This window comes from Rhinoderma darwinii, chromosome 13, assembly GCF_050947455.1.
Source record: "Rhinoderma darwinii isolate aRhiDar2 chromosome 13, aRhiDar2.hap1, whole genome shotgun sequence".
Taxonomy (NCBI): Eukaryota; Metazoa; Chordata; class Amphibia; order Anura; family Rhinodermatidae; genus Rhinoderma; species Rhinoderma darwinii.
Genome location: NC_134699.1, coordinates 46,173,777 through 46,192,292, shown reverse-complemented (window position 1 = coordinate 46,192,292; position 18,516 = coordinate 46,173,777). Strand labels below are relative to the sequence as shown.

The 18,516-nt window shown below is 43.2% G+C and overlaps 1 protein-coding gene across 2 annotated transcripts; it reads left to right on the top strand.

Moving 5' to 3' along the window:
* The first annotated feature begins 10,483 nt into the window (after nucleotides 1–10,483).
* On the top strand, nucleotides 10,484–15,887 carry LOC142665705 (protein kinase C-like 1). Of its 2 annotated transcripts, none has more exons than XM_075845455.1 (4): nucleotides 10,484–10,700; nucleotides 13,836–14,077; nucleotides 14,324–14,385; nucleotides 14,566–15,887. In XM_075845455.1, the coding sequence occupies exons 2-4, from the start codon at nucleotides 13,872–13,874 to the stop codon at nucleotides 14,571–14,573; spliced, it is 276 nt and encodes a 91-aa protein (XP_075701570.1). In that variant the 5' UTR covers nucleotides 10,484–10,700; nucleotides 13,836–13,871; the 3' UTR covers nucleotides 14,574–15,887. The 2 variants fall into 2 exon arrangements, with proteins under 2 accessions (XP_075701570.1, XP_075701569.1); XM_075845454.1 differs by having other exon boundaries at nucleotides 10,484–11,162.
* The last annotated feature ends 2,629 nt before the right edge of the window (nucleotides 15,888–18,516 follow it).

Sequence of the window (18,516 nt, the reverse complement as noted above, 5' to 3'; positions counted from 1 at the left end):
AACAATCAAAATGGGAACCTCTGCCAGGGTCTTCTGCATTTTACCTTATGTCTATCATGGGCCAGTTTCCTTCTCAGTAATGCTTGCGAATGGTAGGAATGGATTTTGCACATACGGAAAGGACATATTGCCAACCTCCCATTTATTGACCCCTTAGCGGGTACATAGGATGCCTATATGGTACATATACCCTTACACATTGGTTTGTATCAGCCTTTTCAACTCAAACTCTATGTTTATTTCATTGACCAGCTGGATAATCAGATTTTGGGTAAATTTTCTCTCACCAAAAGGAACATAGAACTAGCAAAACAAAAACCTTTGAAAGTGTTAACAGAAAATATGTGATATTGAATACTATGAAATATAGACATTTTCTTAACTCTCACATCTCCCATTGATAAAAGGGTTACTAAAGGAGATATCTATTCAACCAGCACAATGAGATTCTACGGTTTTGTAAATTGTGACAATTTTCAAGGACGCTTTAGAGCGTTTAAAAAAATCTCGAAAATGCCAATTGCTAACAATAAGTGGCCCACAGAGTCCTGCGGGGTGTTTAATCACTGAGTAGCAGAACATTCATTCTTCTTCTATTCTTTACCATGTATTGCGAGGCTGTCCCCTATGTGTAGTAATGTTGTCACTAGAGTTGTGAATGACTGCACTGGCACAGCGCCTGTCCTGCTGGTGACAGTAAGATGTCAACTCCCCATTGTAAAAATACAAAGTAAATAGTTGTGAAAATGCCAAAAGAAGCAGCCAGAAGTGTGTACAAAGCAGCAGGAAGAGACATTAAGCCTCAGAGTAATTGCTAGAGGCAACTTTGTCCTCATTTACACTCAAAAGCATCCAAGTGCTTATATAGTGAGACAGAGGGCCCCCAACACATGTTTACAACTGAAGAGGCGCATTCTATCTATAGTGGTCATCATTCTGAAGGAGCAAGAGTGCTGTATATGCTGCTATATTTCCCATTCTTACTAAAGTTTAATCTTAGAAAGTGTTGTAGACCTCTCTGAAAGTAAATGAAAGAATATCCACCCCCATCATCCCTGTATATACCAGCCATCACCACTGTATATAACCCCCATCATCCCTGTATATAACCCCCATCATCCCTGTATATACCAGTTATCATCTCTGTATATAGACCTCTATTTACCACCTTTTAGAATTTAACCCTTTCACACCGCAGCCCTTTTTCAGATTTTCATTCTTTCCTCCCCACCTTCCAGAAGCCATAACGCCTTTATTTTTACATCGATATAGTACTATGAGGGCTTGATTTTTGCGGCACGAGTTGTGGTTTTTCGTAGCACCATTTACTTTGCCATATAATGTACTAGGAAACTGGAAAAAAATGATTTGTGGGGTAGAAAATGAAAAAAACACTGATTCCTCCATGGTTTTTTGCGCGCCATTTTTACGGAATTCACTGTGCAATTAAAACAACATGTTCATTTTATTTGATGGGTCAATACGATTACGCCGATACCAACTATATGTAGTTTTTTCTATATTTTACTACTTTTACAAGTAAAAACCTAAGTGTAAAAAAGAAAATGCATTTTGTTTCGCCAAATTCCGAGAGCCGTAACTTTTTTATTTTTCCGTCGATTAAGTGGTATAAGGGCTTATTTTTTGCGGGATAATCTGTAGTTTTTAATAATACCATTTTGGTGTAAATGTGACGGTTTGATCACTTTTTATTTCATTTTGTTGGGAGATTAGGTGAACAAAAAATAGAGATTCTGGCGTTTACAATTTTTTTTTTACGGCGTTCACCGTGCGGGTTAAATAATGATATATTGTGATCGTTCAGACTTTTACGGACACGGCGATACCAATTATGTTTATTTATTTAATTTTTTACTATGCTCTAGGGGGAAAATAAGAAAAGGGGGGTTTTTTGAACTTTTAATTTATTTTTATTTTTTTTACACAAAAAAAACAACTTTATTTAACTAATTTTTACTTTTTTTATTAGTCCCCCTAGGGGACTTCAACCAGCGATCGTTAGATCACTTGCACGATATACTGCAATACTAATGTATTGCAGTATATCGTGATTCAGACAGTCTCCCATGAAGCCCTGCCGGAGGCAGAAATTCATAGGAGAACAAAGATGGCGGACCTGGGGGACTTCGTCAGGCCCCCAGGCAGCCGTGCCAACCAACGGCTCCCCCCAATCTCGCAGCGGGGGGGGCGTTGGGACGTTACAGGGGGTCGCCCCACTGTATTTAGTAATTTAAATGCAGCGATCTGTATTGAAAGCGGCATTTAACGGGTTAAACAAGCGGGATCGCGCTAAAAGACGATCCCGCTCGTAACCCGGAAGTGTCGGCTGTAACACACAGCCGACACACTCGCTCTATGGAGCGGACTCAGCCCGTGAGCCCGCTCCATATTCCCCCACCCGGCGTGCGCCGTATGTATACGGCGGATGTCAGGAAGGGGTTAGACAGGAGAAATGTCACTTAAAAAGAGAAACACTCGGAAAAATCTGCAATTGAATGACTGAAAATGCAATGTCAAATATAGAATGCAAAGACAATGCAAATAAATGATGAGACAGTGCACAAGATAGAAACAGATGCGATTACCACATCATGCTGGTGGAATTAGAGGCCAGGTCTTGTGGGGGAAAAAGTGTGCCTGAAAACCCACGTGTATTGCCGTTGGTACGGTTTCATCAGGGGTAATTCTCTTTGTTTCTTTGGACAAAATGCTGTATTTTAAATCCCCAATGGTACAATATAATCAATGGATACATAGAGTTGACCAAGGAATGGAGCTAATGGCGGCTGTATTGTACATTCCCCTCAGCCCAAAGGACTCCATGCCTGGATTACAAAAAAACACACTCCATGACACACACAGTTTAGGTGCCAAATCTAGACATGAACCAGGAAGTTAAAGACAGTCACATGATACACCCTGCCCCACTTCCGATTTCCGGGGAACACACTGCCCCACTTCCTGTTGTCAGAATACACGCTGCCCGACTTGCAGAATACACGCTGCCCGACTTCCAGAATACACACTGCCCGACTTCCAGAATACACACTGCCCGACTTCCAGAATACACACTGCCCGACTTCCAGAATACACACTGCCCGACTTCCAGAATACACACTGCCCAACTTCCGGGTTCCGGAAGTGGTGTTACAAGTCAAATGACAGCGAGTTATGCGCAAACGTTAGTAAATAATGCAAAATAGTATGCGCAAATTAGTTTCCTCTGCCGATAAGGAGTCAAACTCACAGAGACAACCCAGATCACGTGACAATAGTGACGTGTCCAGGCCTCGATTCCGGTACCAGAAGTGACCAAAAGAGGCTTTAAAAAGTAGCAATATGTCAAATAGTACACACGCACAATGCAACCATGATGAATGCATATATTCTTTCTTTAAAAAAATTCAAAAACAAAGACAACGATATAACATATACACATACATATTTACAATATACATATATAGATATAAGCATGATCAATATCTATGAAATGAGGACAGTTAAGTGTCATGTGATAGTTACCCACAAAATATAATAGACCAGTGTAATATATAATAAATAAAGAGGACAATAAATAAGAAACCATGTGTCATATTGAGAAATATTAGGGGCCATAAGCCTTGTTACAAAGAATAATGTGATTAAAATCTGACAAAAAAAAAAAGGGGAACAAAGGGAGAAATCCAGATGAAAACACCATTCATAGTACAAATAATGCAAAGATGGCGTCAAAAAAATTAAATAAAGTAAGAAATTCTGTGTCAAATCATGGAAAGATTGGGGAAAGAGGAGTCTTGTCCAGTACCAGCCATGCCACTATATGCATAATTAAAGAGGCTCTGTCACCAGATTTTGCAACCCCTATCTCCTATTGCAGCAGATCGGCGCTGCAATGGAGAGAAGAGTAAAAAAATTTTTTTTTTTTAAAACTAGCATTTTTGGCCAAGTTATGACCATTTTTATATTTATGTAAATGAGGCTTTCTAAAGTACAACTGGGCGTGTTTACAGTAAAGGTACAACTGGGCGTGTATTATGTGCGTACATCGGGGCGTTTTTACTTCTTTTACTAGCTGGGCGTTGAGAAGAGAAGTATCATCCACTTCTCTTCAGAACGCCCCCCTGCTTCTGGCAGTGCAGACACACAGCGTGTTCTCCAGAGATCACGCTGTGACGTCACTTCCTGCCCCAGGTCCTGCATCGTGTCGGCCACATCGGCACCTGAGGCTACAGTTGATTCTGCAGCAGCATCAGCGTTTGCAGGTAAGTAGCTACATCGACTTACCTGCAAACGCCGATGCTGCTGCAGAATCAACTGAAGCCTCTGGTGCCGATGTGTCCTCGCTCGTCTGACACGATGCAGGACCTGGGGCAGGAAGTGAGTGACGTCACAGCGTGATCTCTCGAGAACACGCTGTGTCTGCACTTCCAGAAGCTGGGTGGTAACGAACAGAAGTGGATGATACTTCTAGTCACAACGCCCAGCTAGTAAAAGAAGTAAACACGCCCAGATGTAACACACACAATACACAATACATGGACTTTTACTTTAAACACGCCCAGTTGTACTTTAGAAAGCCTCATTTACATAAATATAAAAATGCTCATAACTTGGCCAAAAATGCTCGTTTAAAAAAAAACGTTACTCTTATCTCCATTGCAGCGCCGATCTGCTGCAATAGCAGATAGGGGTTGCAAAATCTGGTGACAGAGCCTCTTTAAGAAAGAAAGAAAAAAAAAATAGGTAAGAGCAAAATTCGTATAATAGTATAATTCAAAGTGTTAGCATCTCATGTGGATTTGCCACGGCGCAAATTGAATCCAGCAAGGCAAAATTTCAACGATAAATCAATAAGAACATAGACATATATAAATGCATCAAGCATATTCAGAATCAGAAAATAGTGTCCTAGAAATGTATGTGAAGTATCAGAAATATCATAATTATAAGGCTGGGTTCACACGAGCATGTTACGTCTGTAAAGGACGGAACGTATTTCAGCCGCAAGTCCCGGACCGAACACAGTGCAGGGAGCCGGGCTCCTAGCATCATAGTTATGTACGACGCTAGGAGTCCCTGCCTCTCCGTGGAACTACTGTCCCGTACTGAAAACATGATTACAGTACGGGACAGTTGTCCTGCAGCGAGGCAGGGACTCCTAGCGTCGTACATAACTATGACACTAGGAGCCCGGCTCCCTGCACTGTGTTCGGTCTGGGACTTGCGGCCAAAATACGTTCCGTCCATTACGGACGTAACATGCTCGTGTGAACCCAGCCTTAAGGATCACATATAGTCAAAAATACCTATGACTTTTAGAAAAAAAAGTCCACACAGGTAAAAGGCACTAACAAAAAGAAGTGGTAAGTTCCAAATTCTTCTACAAGAGAGTCTCTCATATGTCTGAGAATTAATGAAAACCATGGAATACAGTGTCCTTTAAATTAAGACTAAAGGCATGAAACGGAGGAAGACATTCATCCGTAACTAAGTCTGGAGTATCCCAATAATGTATTAGGAGACAATATGGAAGAACATGTCGACATGCCAGAGAAATGGTCCAAAGACAAAAGGGAGTTCATCAATCAAGGAATGAAGATCATCTATACATGAGGTAAAGAGACTGTTGAGATTCAGACTTCAGGTTGATCAGGATAAGGCCTCATTTACACGAGCGTATTATACGCGCGTGCGACGCGCGTGCTTTTCACGCGTGTCGTACGCACCTATAATAGTCTATGGGGCTGTTTAGACGATGCGTGAATTTTGCGCTGCGTGAGTGCGTTGCGTAAAACTCACGACATGTTCTATATTCTTGCGTTTTTCACGCAACACGCACCCATTGACTTCAATGGGTGCGTGAAAACAACGCATGCCACACGGACGGTCCTGCGTTGCATGCGCGAAAATCACGCAAGAGCTGTCAAACTCCTGAATGTAAACAGAAAAGCACCACGTGCTTTTCTGTTTACAAACATCCAAACGGAGTGTCAAATTCGAGATGAGCGCACCGAACTTCACCGGGTTCGGCCAAACTCGTTTTGACCGAAACCGGTAAAAAATGTTCGGGTACGCGACGTCAGGAGACAGTCACTGTCCACGGTGCTGAAAGCGTTAAACTGGTTCAGCACCATGGACAGTGACTTCCGCTCCGAAAATCCATGAACCTGTAAAAAAAAAAAGACGTTCTGACTTACCGATAACTCCGGTCCGACCTCCCGGGATGACAGTTTAGTCCAAGTGACAGCTGCAGCCAATCACAGGCCAAGCACAGGCTGCAGCCAATCACAGGCCAAGCACAGGCTGCAGCCAATCACAGGCTGCAGCGGTCTCATGGACTGCGGCGTCATCCTGGGAGGTGGGGCCGGATGACAAGAGAGGGACGCGTCACCAAGGCAACGGCCGGGAGCCCGGACTGGGGGAAGCAGGAAGTTCTTGGTAAGTATGAAATTTTTTTTTTATTCACAGGTTGGTGTATATTGTGTTCGGCATTCACTGTCGAGGGTGCTGAAAGAGTTACTGCCGATCAGTTAGCTCTTTCAGCACCTTGGACAGTGACGGGCGTCGACTAGCCTCATCTCTATGATGGCGGCTGCGTGAAAATCACGCAGCCGCGCATCATACACGGATGACACACGGAGCTGCCAAGTGCCTTTTGCGCGCGCAAAACGCAGCGTTTTTTGCGCGCGCAAAACGCACACGCTCGTGTAAATGAGGCCTAAGAGTGAGAGTATTTTCACACAGCTTATTTTCAGCCGTTTTTCGGGCCGTAAACGTCCAAAAAATCGGAATCAGAACGCCTTCAAACATCTGCCCATTGATTTCAATGGGAAAAACGGTGTTCTGTTCCGACTGGGCGTTTTTTTACGCGCCGGTTTTGAAATGCCACTTCTTGAGCCATTTTTGGAACCGTTTTTCATTGACTCTATAGAAAAACGGCTCCAAAAACGTCCATGACAAACGCGAGTGCCTTAAAAATTGTCTGAAAATCAGGAGCTGTTTTCCCTTGAAAACAGCTCCGTATTTTCAGACGTTTTTTGCTAAGCGTGTGAACATACCCTTAGGGTGAAGGAGACATCCATCCATGACTCCATCAGGTGTATCCAAGCTATGCACAAAACCTAATGGAAAACGATGTAAGGGATCAAATCTATATGCAAGGATACATAATGTAGATATTTAGAAGGAAAAAAACGTAAACTCTTTGTCATGTTCCTCAAACCATTCCTGAACAATTTTTTCAGTGTGGCAAGGCGCATTATTCTGCTGAAAGAGGCCACTGCCATTAGAGAATACCGTTGAGGTTTACTTGGTCTGCAACAATGTTTGGGTAGGTGATAAGTATCAAAGGAACATCCATTTAAATGCTAGGACCAAGGTTTCCCAGCAGAACATTGCCCAGAATATCACACTGCCCCTGCCGGCTTGCCTTCTTCCCATACTGCATCTTAGAGTCATCTCTTCCCTAGGTAAGCGACGCTCACGCACCTGGCCGTCTACATGATCTAAAAGAAAACGTGATTCATCGGACCAGGCCACCTTCTTCCATTGCTCCATGGTCCAGTTCTGATGTTCATGTGCCCATAGGCATTCACAAGCCAGACCAGCTAGCCTCCGCTCCCCGTGCACATCAATCAGTCTTGGGCATCTGTCTACCTTTGGTAATTATTAACCATTGTGTGCCAGGAACACTCCACAAGACCTGCCGTTTTGGAGATTCTCTGAACCAGTCATCTAGCCATCCCAATTTGGCCATTGACAAAATCGCTCAGATCCTTTCGCTTGCCCATTTTTCATGCTTCCAACACATCCACTTCTAGAATAAAGTCTTCACTTGCTGTCTTATATATCCCACCCCTTGAAAGATGCCATTGTAATGAAATAATTATGTTTTCCACTTAACCGGTCAGTGGTTTTAATGTTGTGGCTGCACGATACGTACGTACTTGTCATTATAGGGCGATATTGGCACGATACCTGTACCCTCAAGGAAGGATCATTGGGCTAAATATATTGTATATTTACATCTACTAGGACTAGAATAGGTTCTAGTACAGAAGATTATTATTTTTTTTTGCAGAAATAGCGCCACGTCTGCCCGCGTCTGGTATTGGATCACAGCTTCATTCACTTTTTAGCCTCTAACCCGGTACCTGCACTGTAATACTGCACCCTCAGCTCCTCCTTGTTACAGTTAATGAAACGCTAAATGAAAATGCTCTTTATCAATTGTATATTGGTTTCCACAGCAATAATGATGGCCAGAAACACCATTTCATTAGCAGCTGTTAGATTAAGGAAAAGAGGTGATTTTCAGAAATTAGAATTGCACATTTCTTAACCGAGATAGATGGATAGATAGATAGATAGATTTGTAGATATGACAGATATAGATGGATAGATCGATCGATTGAATAATTAATGCCTGCAATGAAACATTTCTACCACTAGAGGAGGCTCCAATAACAAGTGAGGGAAATACTAGCTGGAATTTTTTTTCTCACTCAATACATTAGCAAGCAGACAACTCAGTGTGAAGCCTAGTCATATTGCGTACTGAACACCACGGTATTCCATGAAATGCAGCCACCCTGTACTGAGAAAACTTTATATGATGAACCCCTGGCAGCCGAGGTGTTAATTGAGACATCTGCAGAGGGGTTCATTAATTAAGAACTTTCCCTCCCATTCCATTGGTTTTTGACAGACTATGTGATCTTCAAGTCGGAAGTGAATTCATTAATATCTGAAGCGCCCATCTATTTCTCTTACACTGTCCTGTCACACTTCTGTCATCACGGCTCATGGGTGTAGTTAAATATTCCCTGCGTTCCCCGTGTTTAACTCACACCCGGCAGGGTAATATCATATCTTCGAAGCAAAAACATCGGCCTTTTCAATTCTTGTTAATTATGGTGGAACGATTTGTTTGTTGCTTTTATCAGGGATTCTTCCGCAATCTCCTCTAACAAGGACAAATAGGAGGATGCTGGGACAAGCGTAGAATGCAGATAAGCGCCATTCACGCAAAAATACGCAAGCTCACAACCTGTGTCAAGGGTCCCTATCGTATTGCGAGTCCCTACACTCCTATTACAAACAAATCACTGAAAAACAACTATATGCATTTAAAATGACTGAACAGGCCATACTTACCCATAAGGGCAGGTACACACACACCACCTCCCAGAAGGACGAAGATAAACCAAAATGCTACATAGCGGGAGAGTGTTCTTCCCCTTATGTAAAAAAAAAAAAAAAAAAAAAAGAGTGTATGCTTTTTATTAACCCTTTCCTGCATTTTTCAGATTTCTTTTGTTTTTTCCTCTCCACCTCCCAAAAGCCATAACTTTTTTATTTTTCCATCACTATTGCCGTATGATTGTTTTTTGCGGGACGAGTTGTAAATTTTCACCATTTTTTGTACAATATAATGTAGTGGGAAACGAGAAAAAAATATATATGTGGGGTGGAATAGGGAAAAAACAGCGATTCCTCAATCTTTTGGGTGGTTTTGTTGTTACGGCGCTCACCGTAATGTAAAAACGGCATGTTATCTTTATTTTGCGGGTCAATACGATCACAGCGATACCAAATTTATATCGTTTTCTTTATGTTTTACTACTTTTACAAGGAAAAAACTGATTGTTAAAAATACAATTTGAGTTTTGTCGCCACATTCTGAGAGCCATAACGGTTTTATTTTTCCGGCGATTTAGCGGTATGAGGGCTTATTTTATTTGCGGGGCGAGCTGCAGTTTATATTGGTACAATTTTGGGGTACGTGAGACTTTTTGTTCACTTTTTATTTCATTTTTTGTGGGAGATAAAGTGAGCAAAAAACAGCAAATCTAATGTTTTTAATTATTTTTTACGGCGTTCACCGTGCGGACTAAATAATGATATATTGCAATAGTTCAGACTTTTACGGACGCGTCGATACCAGTTATGTTAGCTTTTTATTTTTTTTACATTTCACAGTTTACTTGTCCCCCCAGGGGACTTTAACCAGCGATATATCGTGATTCTGACAGTCTCATCAGGCCCCCAGACTGCCATGCCAACCAACGGCACCCCCCGATTTCACCACAGGGGGCCGTTGGACCGTTACCGGGGTTCGCCCTCCTGTTTTTAGTCATTTAAATGCTGCGGTCGTTATTGACCGTGGCATTTAACGGGTTAAACAAGCGGGATCCCGCTCGTTACCCGGAATTGTCGACTATAATACACAGCCGACACACTCGCTCTATGGAGCGGGGGCTCAGCCTGTGAGCCCGTTCGATACTCCCCCATCTGGCGTGCTCCTTATATATACGGCAGATGTCGGGAAGGGGTTAAGACATATCCATTGTCTATTTGTTTTGCCTTGTATGTATTGCATGTGTATCTGCTGTAATAATTTACTTTGGCCACTAGATGGCTCTATACTGGCAGGAAGATATTAGAAAGGAAGAAGGAGGAAAGTGTGACTGGAGAGAGACTCTGAGGCCTCTCCTCTGACTGTGTGAGCGAGGAGGCCCAAACACTTGCACCATGGAGTAAGCGGGTGAGCTGTAATAGACACAAGTGGCAAGAGCTTGAGTGAGGGTCCTGAAAACCCTGAGTACTGAGTGGTGCTGTACAACTAGGCCCGAGTAACGCCATGGAGATTCAAGCCAGTATATGGAACATATAGAACGGTGAGCAGTAAAGACTTGTCCTCCGCTTTTGATAGCCAAGGACTGTTCTTTTGAGGACACGGGTGAAGTGACCGCCATAGATGGTCACCCCGATCACCAATAAAGGTGTGTGTGTGCCTAGATATGCCAGGTGGGGCGGGAGCCGCCAAGTGCTGTAAACATCCAGATTGCCAAGCGGGGCGGGAGCCGCTGAATAGGTCTAAGTGCCGGATTGCCATGCCGTCAAGGGCTGATAATGGCCGGGTTGTCGTCATCACCGTCAGCCACTGTATAGAGCTGCATTTATTAAGAGACTGTGTTATTACATATGTAACGTTGAGGAATTCTGCCTCTCCGAGAGTTCATCTCCAGTGAAGTTTGTACATTGAACCCACTGTGTCTGCGACATTCTGGTACCGGTATAAAGGGGCCTGCAATTTCTCCTGGTGTGGATGATTTGGTTGCAAACCAGACTTGTTAAAGGTAATGTGTCGCAATGATTAAACATTGTTCTAATTTTTTTAATTTTTTCACGAGTCAGGAAATATTATAAATTAGATTCTAATTTATAACATTTCCCAGTGCTGGTCACTAGATGGAGCAATTCCCAAAATTGCAGCATTGGCATGTGGTAAAGCAAGCTCATTGCTTTATGCTGCAAAATTTGAGAATACACACTCGCTCTAGTGAGCTCACAGAATCCCCCCTCCTTTATCCTGGCTAGTGCCGGGAGAAACGAGGGGATTGAACGGTTAAACCTCCTAAACTGTGTGCCGCCATTTTTTGAGCTAGCACACAGTGTAGTAGGCTTACATACAGTAGTAATCACACACTAAAACACGTACATACACAGAAATAACTTACCTGCCGCCGCCGCTCCGTCCGCTCCGTCTGCTCCCACCGCTCCAAATGCTTGCATTAGAACACAAGTCCGGAAGCCGCGACCGGAAGTAGTCATCTTACTGTCCGGCCGCGGCTTCCGGTCCACAAGAAAATGGCACCGGACGTCGCTCGGCCGAAGACCTTCCATTTGGACTGTGTGGGAGCGGCGCATGCGCCGTTCCCACACAGACGGCGTACACCATAGTGAATGAAACGGGTCCTGTTCGCATTCTCTATGGGGCTGTATGTGTCGATAATCGACACATACAGAGATGAAAAAAAAAAATGGCAGCCCCCATAGACAAGAAAAAGTTAAAAAATAAAAAAAAGTAAAACACAAACACACAAATAAATAAATATTTTTTTAATAAAACACTAAAAGCAAATTGCTCTAAAAAAATTTTTTTTCGCGACAACCTATTTTCAGGCGTAATGGAGGTGTTTTACGCCTCAAATTACGCCTGAAAAGACGGCTCCAATACGCCTGTCATTTTACGCGTCGCTGTCAAAAAACCGCTCCGTAATTTCAGACGTATTTGCAGTTATCGTGTGCACATACCCTAACTGGCACACTGATCTCTTTCATTTATTTTCTTTTAATTTATTGTTATGTTAACTATCTTCTATAACTATATTGCTTGTAAAATGTACAAATTGTTTTATGCTCAAGTTACATAAAAATGTGGAAAAAAAAATGACACCTTATTGATGGGTAAAGAAAGTAAACATGGCGAGGGGGAAAGAGATGTCGGGAAAGAAGCTGGAGCGGGCAAACTGAGTCTTTGCCCCGGTATCACAGCACTTTCCTTACATTAATCTAGTGGTCTGCCACTTTATTCTATCAATTGTCAATTGTGAGAGGGGTAAAATTAGTCAGCCGTTCACTGAGAAGACATTGATGCCATATTATAGTGATATACCATCAATGTTTTTAGTGAGACAACACCTTTAACCCCTTCCCGCCGCAGCCGTTTCAGATTTTCATTTTCGTTTTTTACTCCCCACCTTCCAAAAGCCATAACTTTTTTTTTTTCCCGTCGATATAGTCCTATGAGGGCTTGATTTTTGCGGGACGAGTTGTAGTTTTTCGTAGCACCATTTATTTTGCTGTATAATGTACTAGGAAACGGGAAAAAAATTATTTGTTGGGTAGAAAATGAAAAAAACCTGCGATCCCTCCATAGTTTTTTGCGCGCCGTTTTTACAGAATTGACTGTGCAATTAAAACAAAATGTTAACTTTATTCTGTGGGTCAGTACGATTACGGCGATACCAAATCTATATAGTTTTTTCTATATTTTACTACTTTTACAAGTAAAAACCTAAGTGTAAAAAATAATTTATTTTGTGTCGCCAAATTCCGAGAGCCGTAACTTTTTTATTTTTCCGTCGATTAAGTGGTATGAGGGCTTATGTTTTGCGGGATAAGCTGTAGTTTTTAATAATACCATTCTGGGGTACATGCGACGTTTTGATCACTTTTTATTTGATTTTTTGTGGCAGATGAGGTGACCAAAAAATAGAGATTCCGGCGTTTACAATTTTTTTTTTTTATGGCGTTCTCCGTGCGGGTTAAAACATGATATGTTGTAATAGTTCAGACTTTTACGGACGCGGCGATGCAAATTATGTTTATTTTTATTTTATTTTTTTACTATGCTCTAGGGGGAAAAGTTTTATTAGTCCCCGTAGGGGATTTCAACCAGCGGAGGTAGGGCTTAATAGGTGCACAAAGATGGCGGACCTGGGGCCTTCATTAGGCCCCCAGGCAGCCATACCAACCATCGCCCCCCTGTGATCGCGTTGCGGGGGGGGCGCGATGAGCTGTTAGAGGGGGTCGCCCCCCTCTTTCTAAACATTTAAATGCTGTGGTCGCTATTGACCACAGCATTTAACGAGTTAAACGAGCGGGATCGCACTCGTTACTCTGAAGTGTCGGCTGTAACAAAGAGCCGACACCGGCATCGTATGGAGCAGGTTCACTCATTTCACTGTGTTGGAGGAATGATCTCAGGGAATGAAGAGTTTGGGAAAGGTGCGTTGTCAGGTGCAACTTATAGCTCATGTGTCCCAATGCAAAATCTTTTTTAGGGTCCCTCAATTACCATGTCCCATTTATAATACTGGTTTCTTGTTATGTGGCAAAGAATCCTTTGGGCCCCATCAGGTACCAGGGCCCGGTACGACTGCCCCCAATAGCTAAACCAATGTGCATTGTATAAGAATTTCACCTATGACCACTTCCAAATATAATTTTTCATTTCTTTTCTTCAGGTGGTCCTGGTATCGGTCCCCAGTCAAAACACCTACATGGCCATCAAGGTTAACAATAAAAGAGGGGACAATGCGGCAACTTTAATGAGAGAGCGACAGATAATCCTGATGGCCCGAGACTGCCCATTTCTATGCCACCTCTACGCCGCACATTATTCTCAGGACCGAGCCTATTTTATCACCGAGTATCTGTCTGGCGGCAGCCTGGAGGCTTTAATCCCAATGTGTGGCTGCAATGTAAGGTAAGTAAATGACTGATCGGGGGAAAGAGGGAAGAATACAGAAAAGAAAGTGAACTGATGGGTGTAAAAAAAAAAAGAGGACATGAGAGGTCTGATAAAGAACAATGAAGAGAACGAAGGGCATACAGGCTGCCATAAACAGCACCTCTTCTCTGCTGGAGGCGACAGACACTTTGATAATAACATAACAGGGAACTGCTGGAGAAGGATTTTATGTCATTGATACTACACTGTTCTTCCTATCAGATTCTACACAGCAGAGATGGTAGTGGCCTCCAGTTCCTCCATGGACACAACATCGTCCACCGGTAAGCAGAACTTCTCCACATGTCCCGGTTTTCTTATATGGTGTAAATAATGCACCCAGCTTTCCCAGAGTACTGAATTGTGCCTAGTTTTGCAGCGGTTCATCCCATGTCTCCTGTAATACTGCCTCACTGGGTAGATTTGCCATTTTTTTTTATGTCTTCTGTCTTTTTTCATTGCAGAGATATAAAGCCAGAAAACATCATGCTGGATAGAGATGGAGACATCCACATCATAGAACTGGGGCTTGCCCAAGATGGTGTTACCTCCTCCACTAAGATCAATGGAGTGACAGAAACATTAGATTATATGGCCCCTGAGCTGCTTCTGGAAAAAGGATTATGACACAGTAGTGGAGCCCATGGATTGTTGTGTCCTGGATGTCAGCAGGACACTCCCCACTTTACGATGGCCACAAAAGGAAAAAGGCTAACAAATCCATCACCACCGCAAAGCCTAAATTTCCATCTTGGCTGAATGCGGACATAAAACATCTGCTAAAGAAACTGCTACGCAGGAATCCTGAGAAGCGGCTGGGTGTGTATAAGAACATCAGAGACCATCCATTCTTTAATACCATCGGCTGGGAGGAACAGGAGGAGAGGAGAGCACAGCCTCCATTTATACCATTCGAGGCAGCTCTGGAGAACTAACACCTCCAGTGGCCGGAGGATAAAAAAAAAACGTCACCCCGTGGCCAGATTCTCCTTTACATCATCAAGCTTGGCCCGATAAGATCCTCCTTCTCTAGAACTAATGTTCAATCGTGCGGGGATCTGACCGTGCCTACTGCCCAGAACTTTGTGCCTCCGGACTAATGCCTCTGCTGTATATGACCTCGGCTTGCCTACAACACCCTCTCTCTATACCATCTTTATGCTACATTTTCCATCACGTTTTTGATCCAGGGTCTTGGCTTTCCATTCTCTAACCTCTAGCTGGCATCAGACATCCCAATCTCCTGAAGACCTTCTACATCCCCAGGAGTGGCCTGTGCTTTTTTTTTCCATCTAAGACCCGGTGAGTTCAGAAAAAATAGCTGCATATTGTATTCCTGGTGCCTACTGAGTAGCGGTGAATTTACCAGAGCGGCTATTATGCCTGAACTCACTGATTTCTAGTAAGACCTTAGCACAGGCAAGGCAAGTATCACACATCACACAAACATTGAGACAACACACACACAGATATATATATATATATATACACACACACACACACACACACACACACACACACACACACACACACACGTATAGACATAGACACATAGTACAGATAAATGTACACATGGGCTTTGATCCTGGGATTTATTATGATCACCATATTTGGGGTGAGGAAGGAATTTTTCCCCACTTACATGATGACAATTGTCTCTGTCATCTTAGGGGTTTTCGAATTCCTTTGGATCAACTCAGCCTTAACATTCCCCACCGATAGAAGTAATAACATTGTGAACACATAAAATCAACCACTTCCTAGTACTAGAAATAAAATCTTCTGTTTTTCCCCTTACATATTTGTGTCCGTGTCTTTATTTCCATTGAATGAACATGTAACAAATTTTCTAAACTCCCCCCAATGTCGTCTTCCCCAAAAGACAAGTAGATGTGCACGTCTTGTAAACATACTTGAGAACCTTCTCCTGTTAGAAGCAAGTGAAAAGGAAGAAAAAGTTCATGCAGTATCTTGGTAACGGTTGAAGGCTAGTGAGTACAATTGAGATGAATGAAATAAGATAAAATTGTTGCTTCATTCATGCGGACTGCGCGTTTCATGACCGCACTGGTCCCTTTGTCAGGTCAAGTAACTTTGTTACATGACCTGACGAAGAGACCGGTGCGGTCCCGAAATGCGTAGTCAACGTGAATAAAGCAACAATTTTATCTTATTTCATTCATCTCACTTGTACTTACTAGCCTTCAACCGTTACCAAGATACTGCATGAATTTTCTTCTTTTTCACTTGCTTACAATATTATCCCCGCGACAAGGATTCATCCTTCCAGGGATCGCAGTGGGTGGCTGCCGGCATACACCGATACCGCAGAGTCTCACGGCCGCAAGATCTCCTGGTGGTGTGCCCACTACCGGAGAATAGGCATTCTGCTGAATCTTTTGGCAAAGGACCACTTCCTATTGTACAAACCACACATAAGATTACATCGCCTCAGAGGAGCGCCAGCTTTCCCCTTATTTTCTTCACTTGCGCATTCTCCTATTATAGGATTGTATATAGAGCACTTCCCTAACATCGATCTATTATTTGGACCTCTCCCTTTCTGATCAGAAAGCAATCAGGTAATGGAGCAAGCAGTGGTGGGGAAACTATATACCCCCATTGTGGAACTGTCAGCAGAATATAGGCTGGTATTTACTGCAGGCTATATTCTGCATTTGGAGCAGCAAACATGGGCTGTCAAAATGTATCATCTGTCTGCTGATGGATTGACAAGTAATCCTCTGGTAATCTGAATTTCCCATGTCTTCCCATTTCATGAATGGAGCGGTTACTAAAATAGCAGGAAAAGTATGTATATATATATTACGGTGACCTTAGTTTTTCTGAAGTCTCATAGTAATGCCCTATTACCGGTACTAGTTTTATACTAATGTTTATCGATGATGTCCTCCTCACAGTAGAGACCATAGTTAAGTCTCATGGAAGAGCCAATGATGCCAGCTTTAAACCAAAGTTTAAAGATTAAGTATCAGCATCCTCTCAGAGCTTCACTACAAGCAGACAGCAAAAGAAATGCAAGCAGCCAGTCAGCAACATTGGAGATAGGCACAGGGGGGAGATGTCTGGCTGGAGAAGAGTGAGCAGAAGGGGCACAGTAAAGGCTGGTGAATCTGCTGCTAGGGCACCATCGTGACAATGTAGGTGGTACTACGCAGTGGCGCAGCTACAGGGGTCCCAACGGTCGCAGTTGCGACCGGGTCCCTAAGCCTGGGGGGGCCATAGGGCCCCCGTTGCCTCACAGCGCTGATCGCATTGTTTCCCGTTTCCAACTGTATATGCGTCCTCCAGCATTCACTGTGCCGTGAGCCAAGAGTGGCTCGGCGCAGACAGGCACGTTGTAGTGACGTCATCGCGCCTGTCTGGGCCGAGTGACTCAAGGCACAGGCCAGAGGAGAAGGATCTCCTCCACTCATCATGGGATAAATAATTGTATTATTATTTTTCTATTAGGCACATATGGGGGCATTATACTGGGCATGGGAGTGGGTCTAATATGGTGGCAGCTATAAGAGCATTATACTGTATGGGGGCATTATACTGTATGGAGCAGCTATGAGGGGCATTATACTGTGTGGGCAGCTATGGGGGCATTTTACTGTGGGGGCAGTATACTGTAGGGGAGCATTATACAGTGTGAAGTGCAGTTATGGGGGCCATTATGCTGTGTGGGGGCAGGTATGGGGTGCATTATCCTGTGGGGGAAGCTATGGGGAGCATTATCCTGTGGGAGCAGGTATAGGGAGCATTATACTGTGGGAGCAGGTATGGGCAGCATTATAATGTGGGAGCAGGTATGGGGAACATTATACTGTGGGAGCAGGTATGGGGAGCATTATACTATGGGGGCATTATACTGTGTGGGGGCAGGTATGGGGGCATTATACTGTGTGGGTAGCAGCTATGGGGAGCATTATACTGTGTGGGGACATTATACTGTGGGAGCAGCTATGGAGGGTATTTACCAGAGTTTTCAGCAGGAACTTCCTAATCAGGGAACTTCCGGACCATTTAGTAAATTTATGGCCAGTGTTCCCAGTTTTATTGGAATTATGCCAATTCACATGTGAGAAATGTTCTCCTCTGACAGTTGCCATGCCAGTTTATTACAGTATGTGTTTATCCTCTGTGCCGACAGAACTGAGGGCAATAAAGGTTGCCATCTACTATTAAAATATCCAGAATGATGACAATCACCCAAACTTCTATACACAGGGGGCTGATAAAAGATTAAGGGAACCCATTATGCACAAAATACTGCAGGCTGTAACACTATATACTGCATGCAGCTGTAAGAAAAATACATATACACTACAATTCTTTTGATTTCGCATACAATAACCTAGGAATACTGATAATTTGGCACTTTTTAAACCCACAGGGATACAATATGA

Coding starts and splice junctions, on each gene's coding strand:
- LOC142665705 (XM_075845455.1), top strand. CDS start 13,872: ATGGCCATCAAGGTTAACAATAAAAGAGGGGACAATGCGGCAACTTTA. Junction 14,078..14,323: donor ATGTGTGGCTGCAATGTAAG/GTAAGTAAATGA, acceptor TCTTCCTATCAG/ATTCTACACAGCAGAGATGG.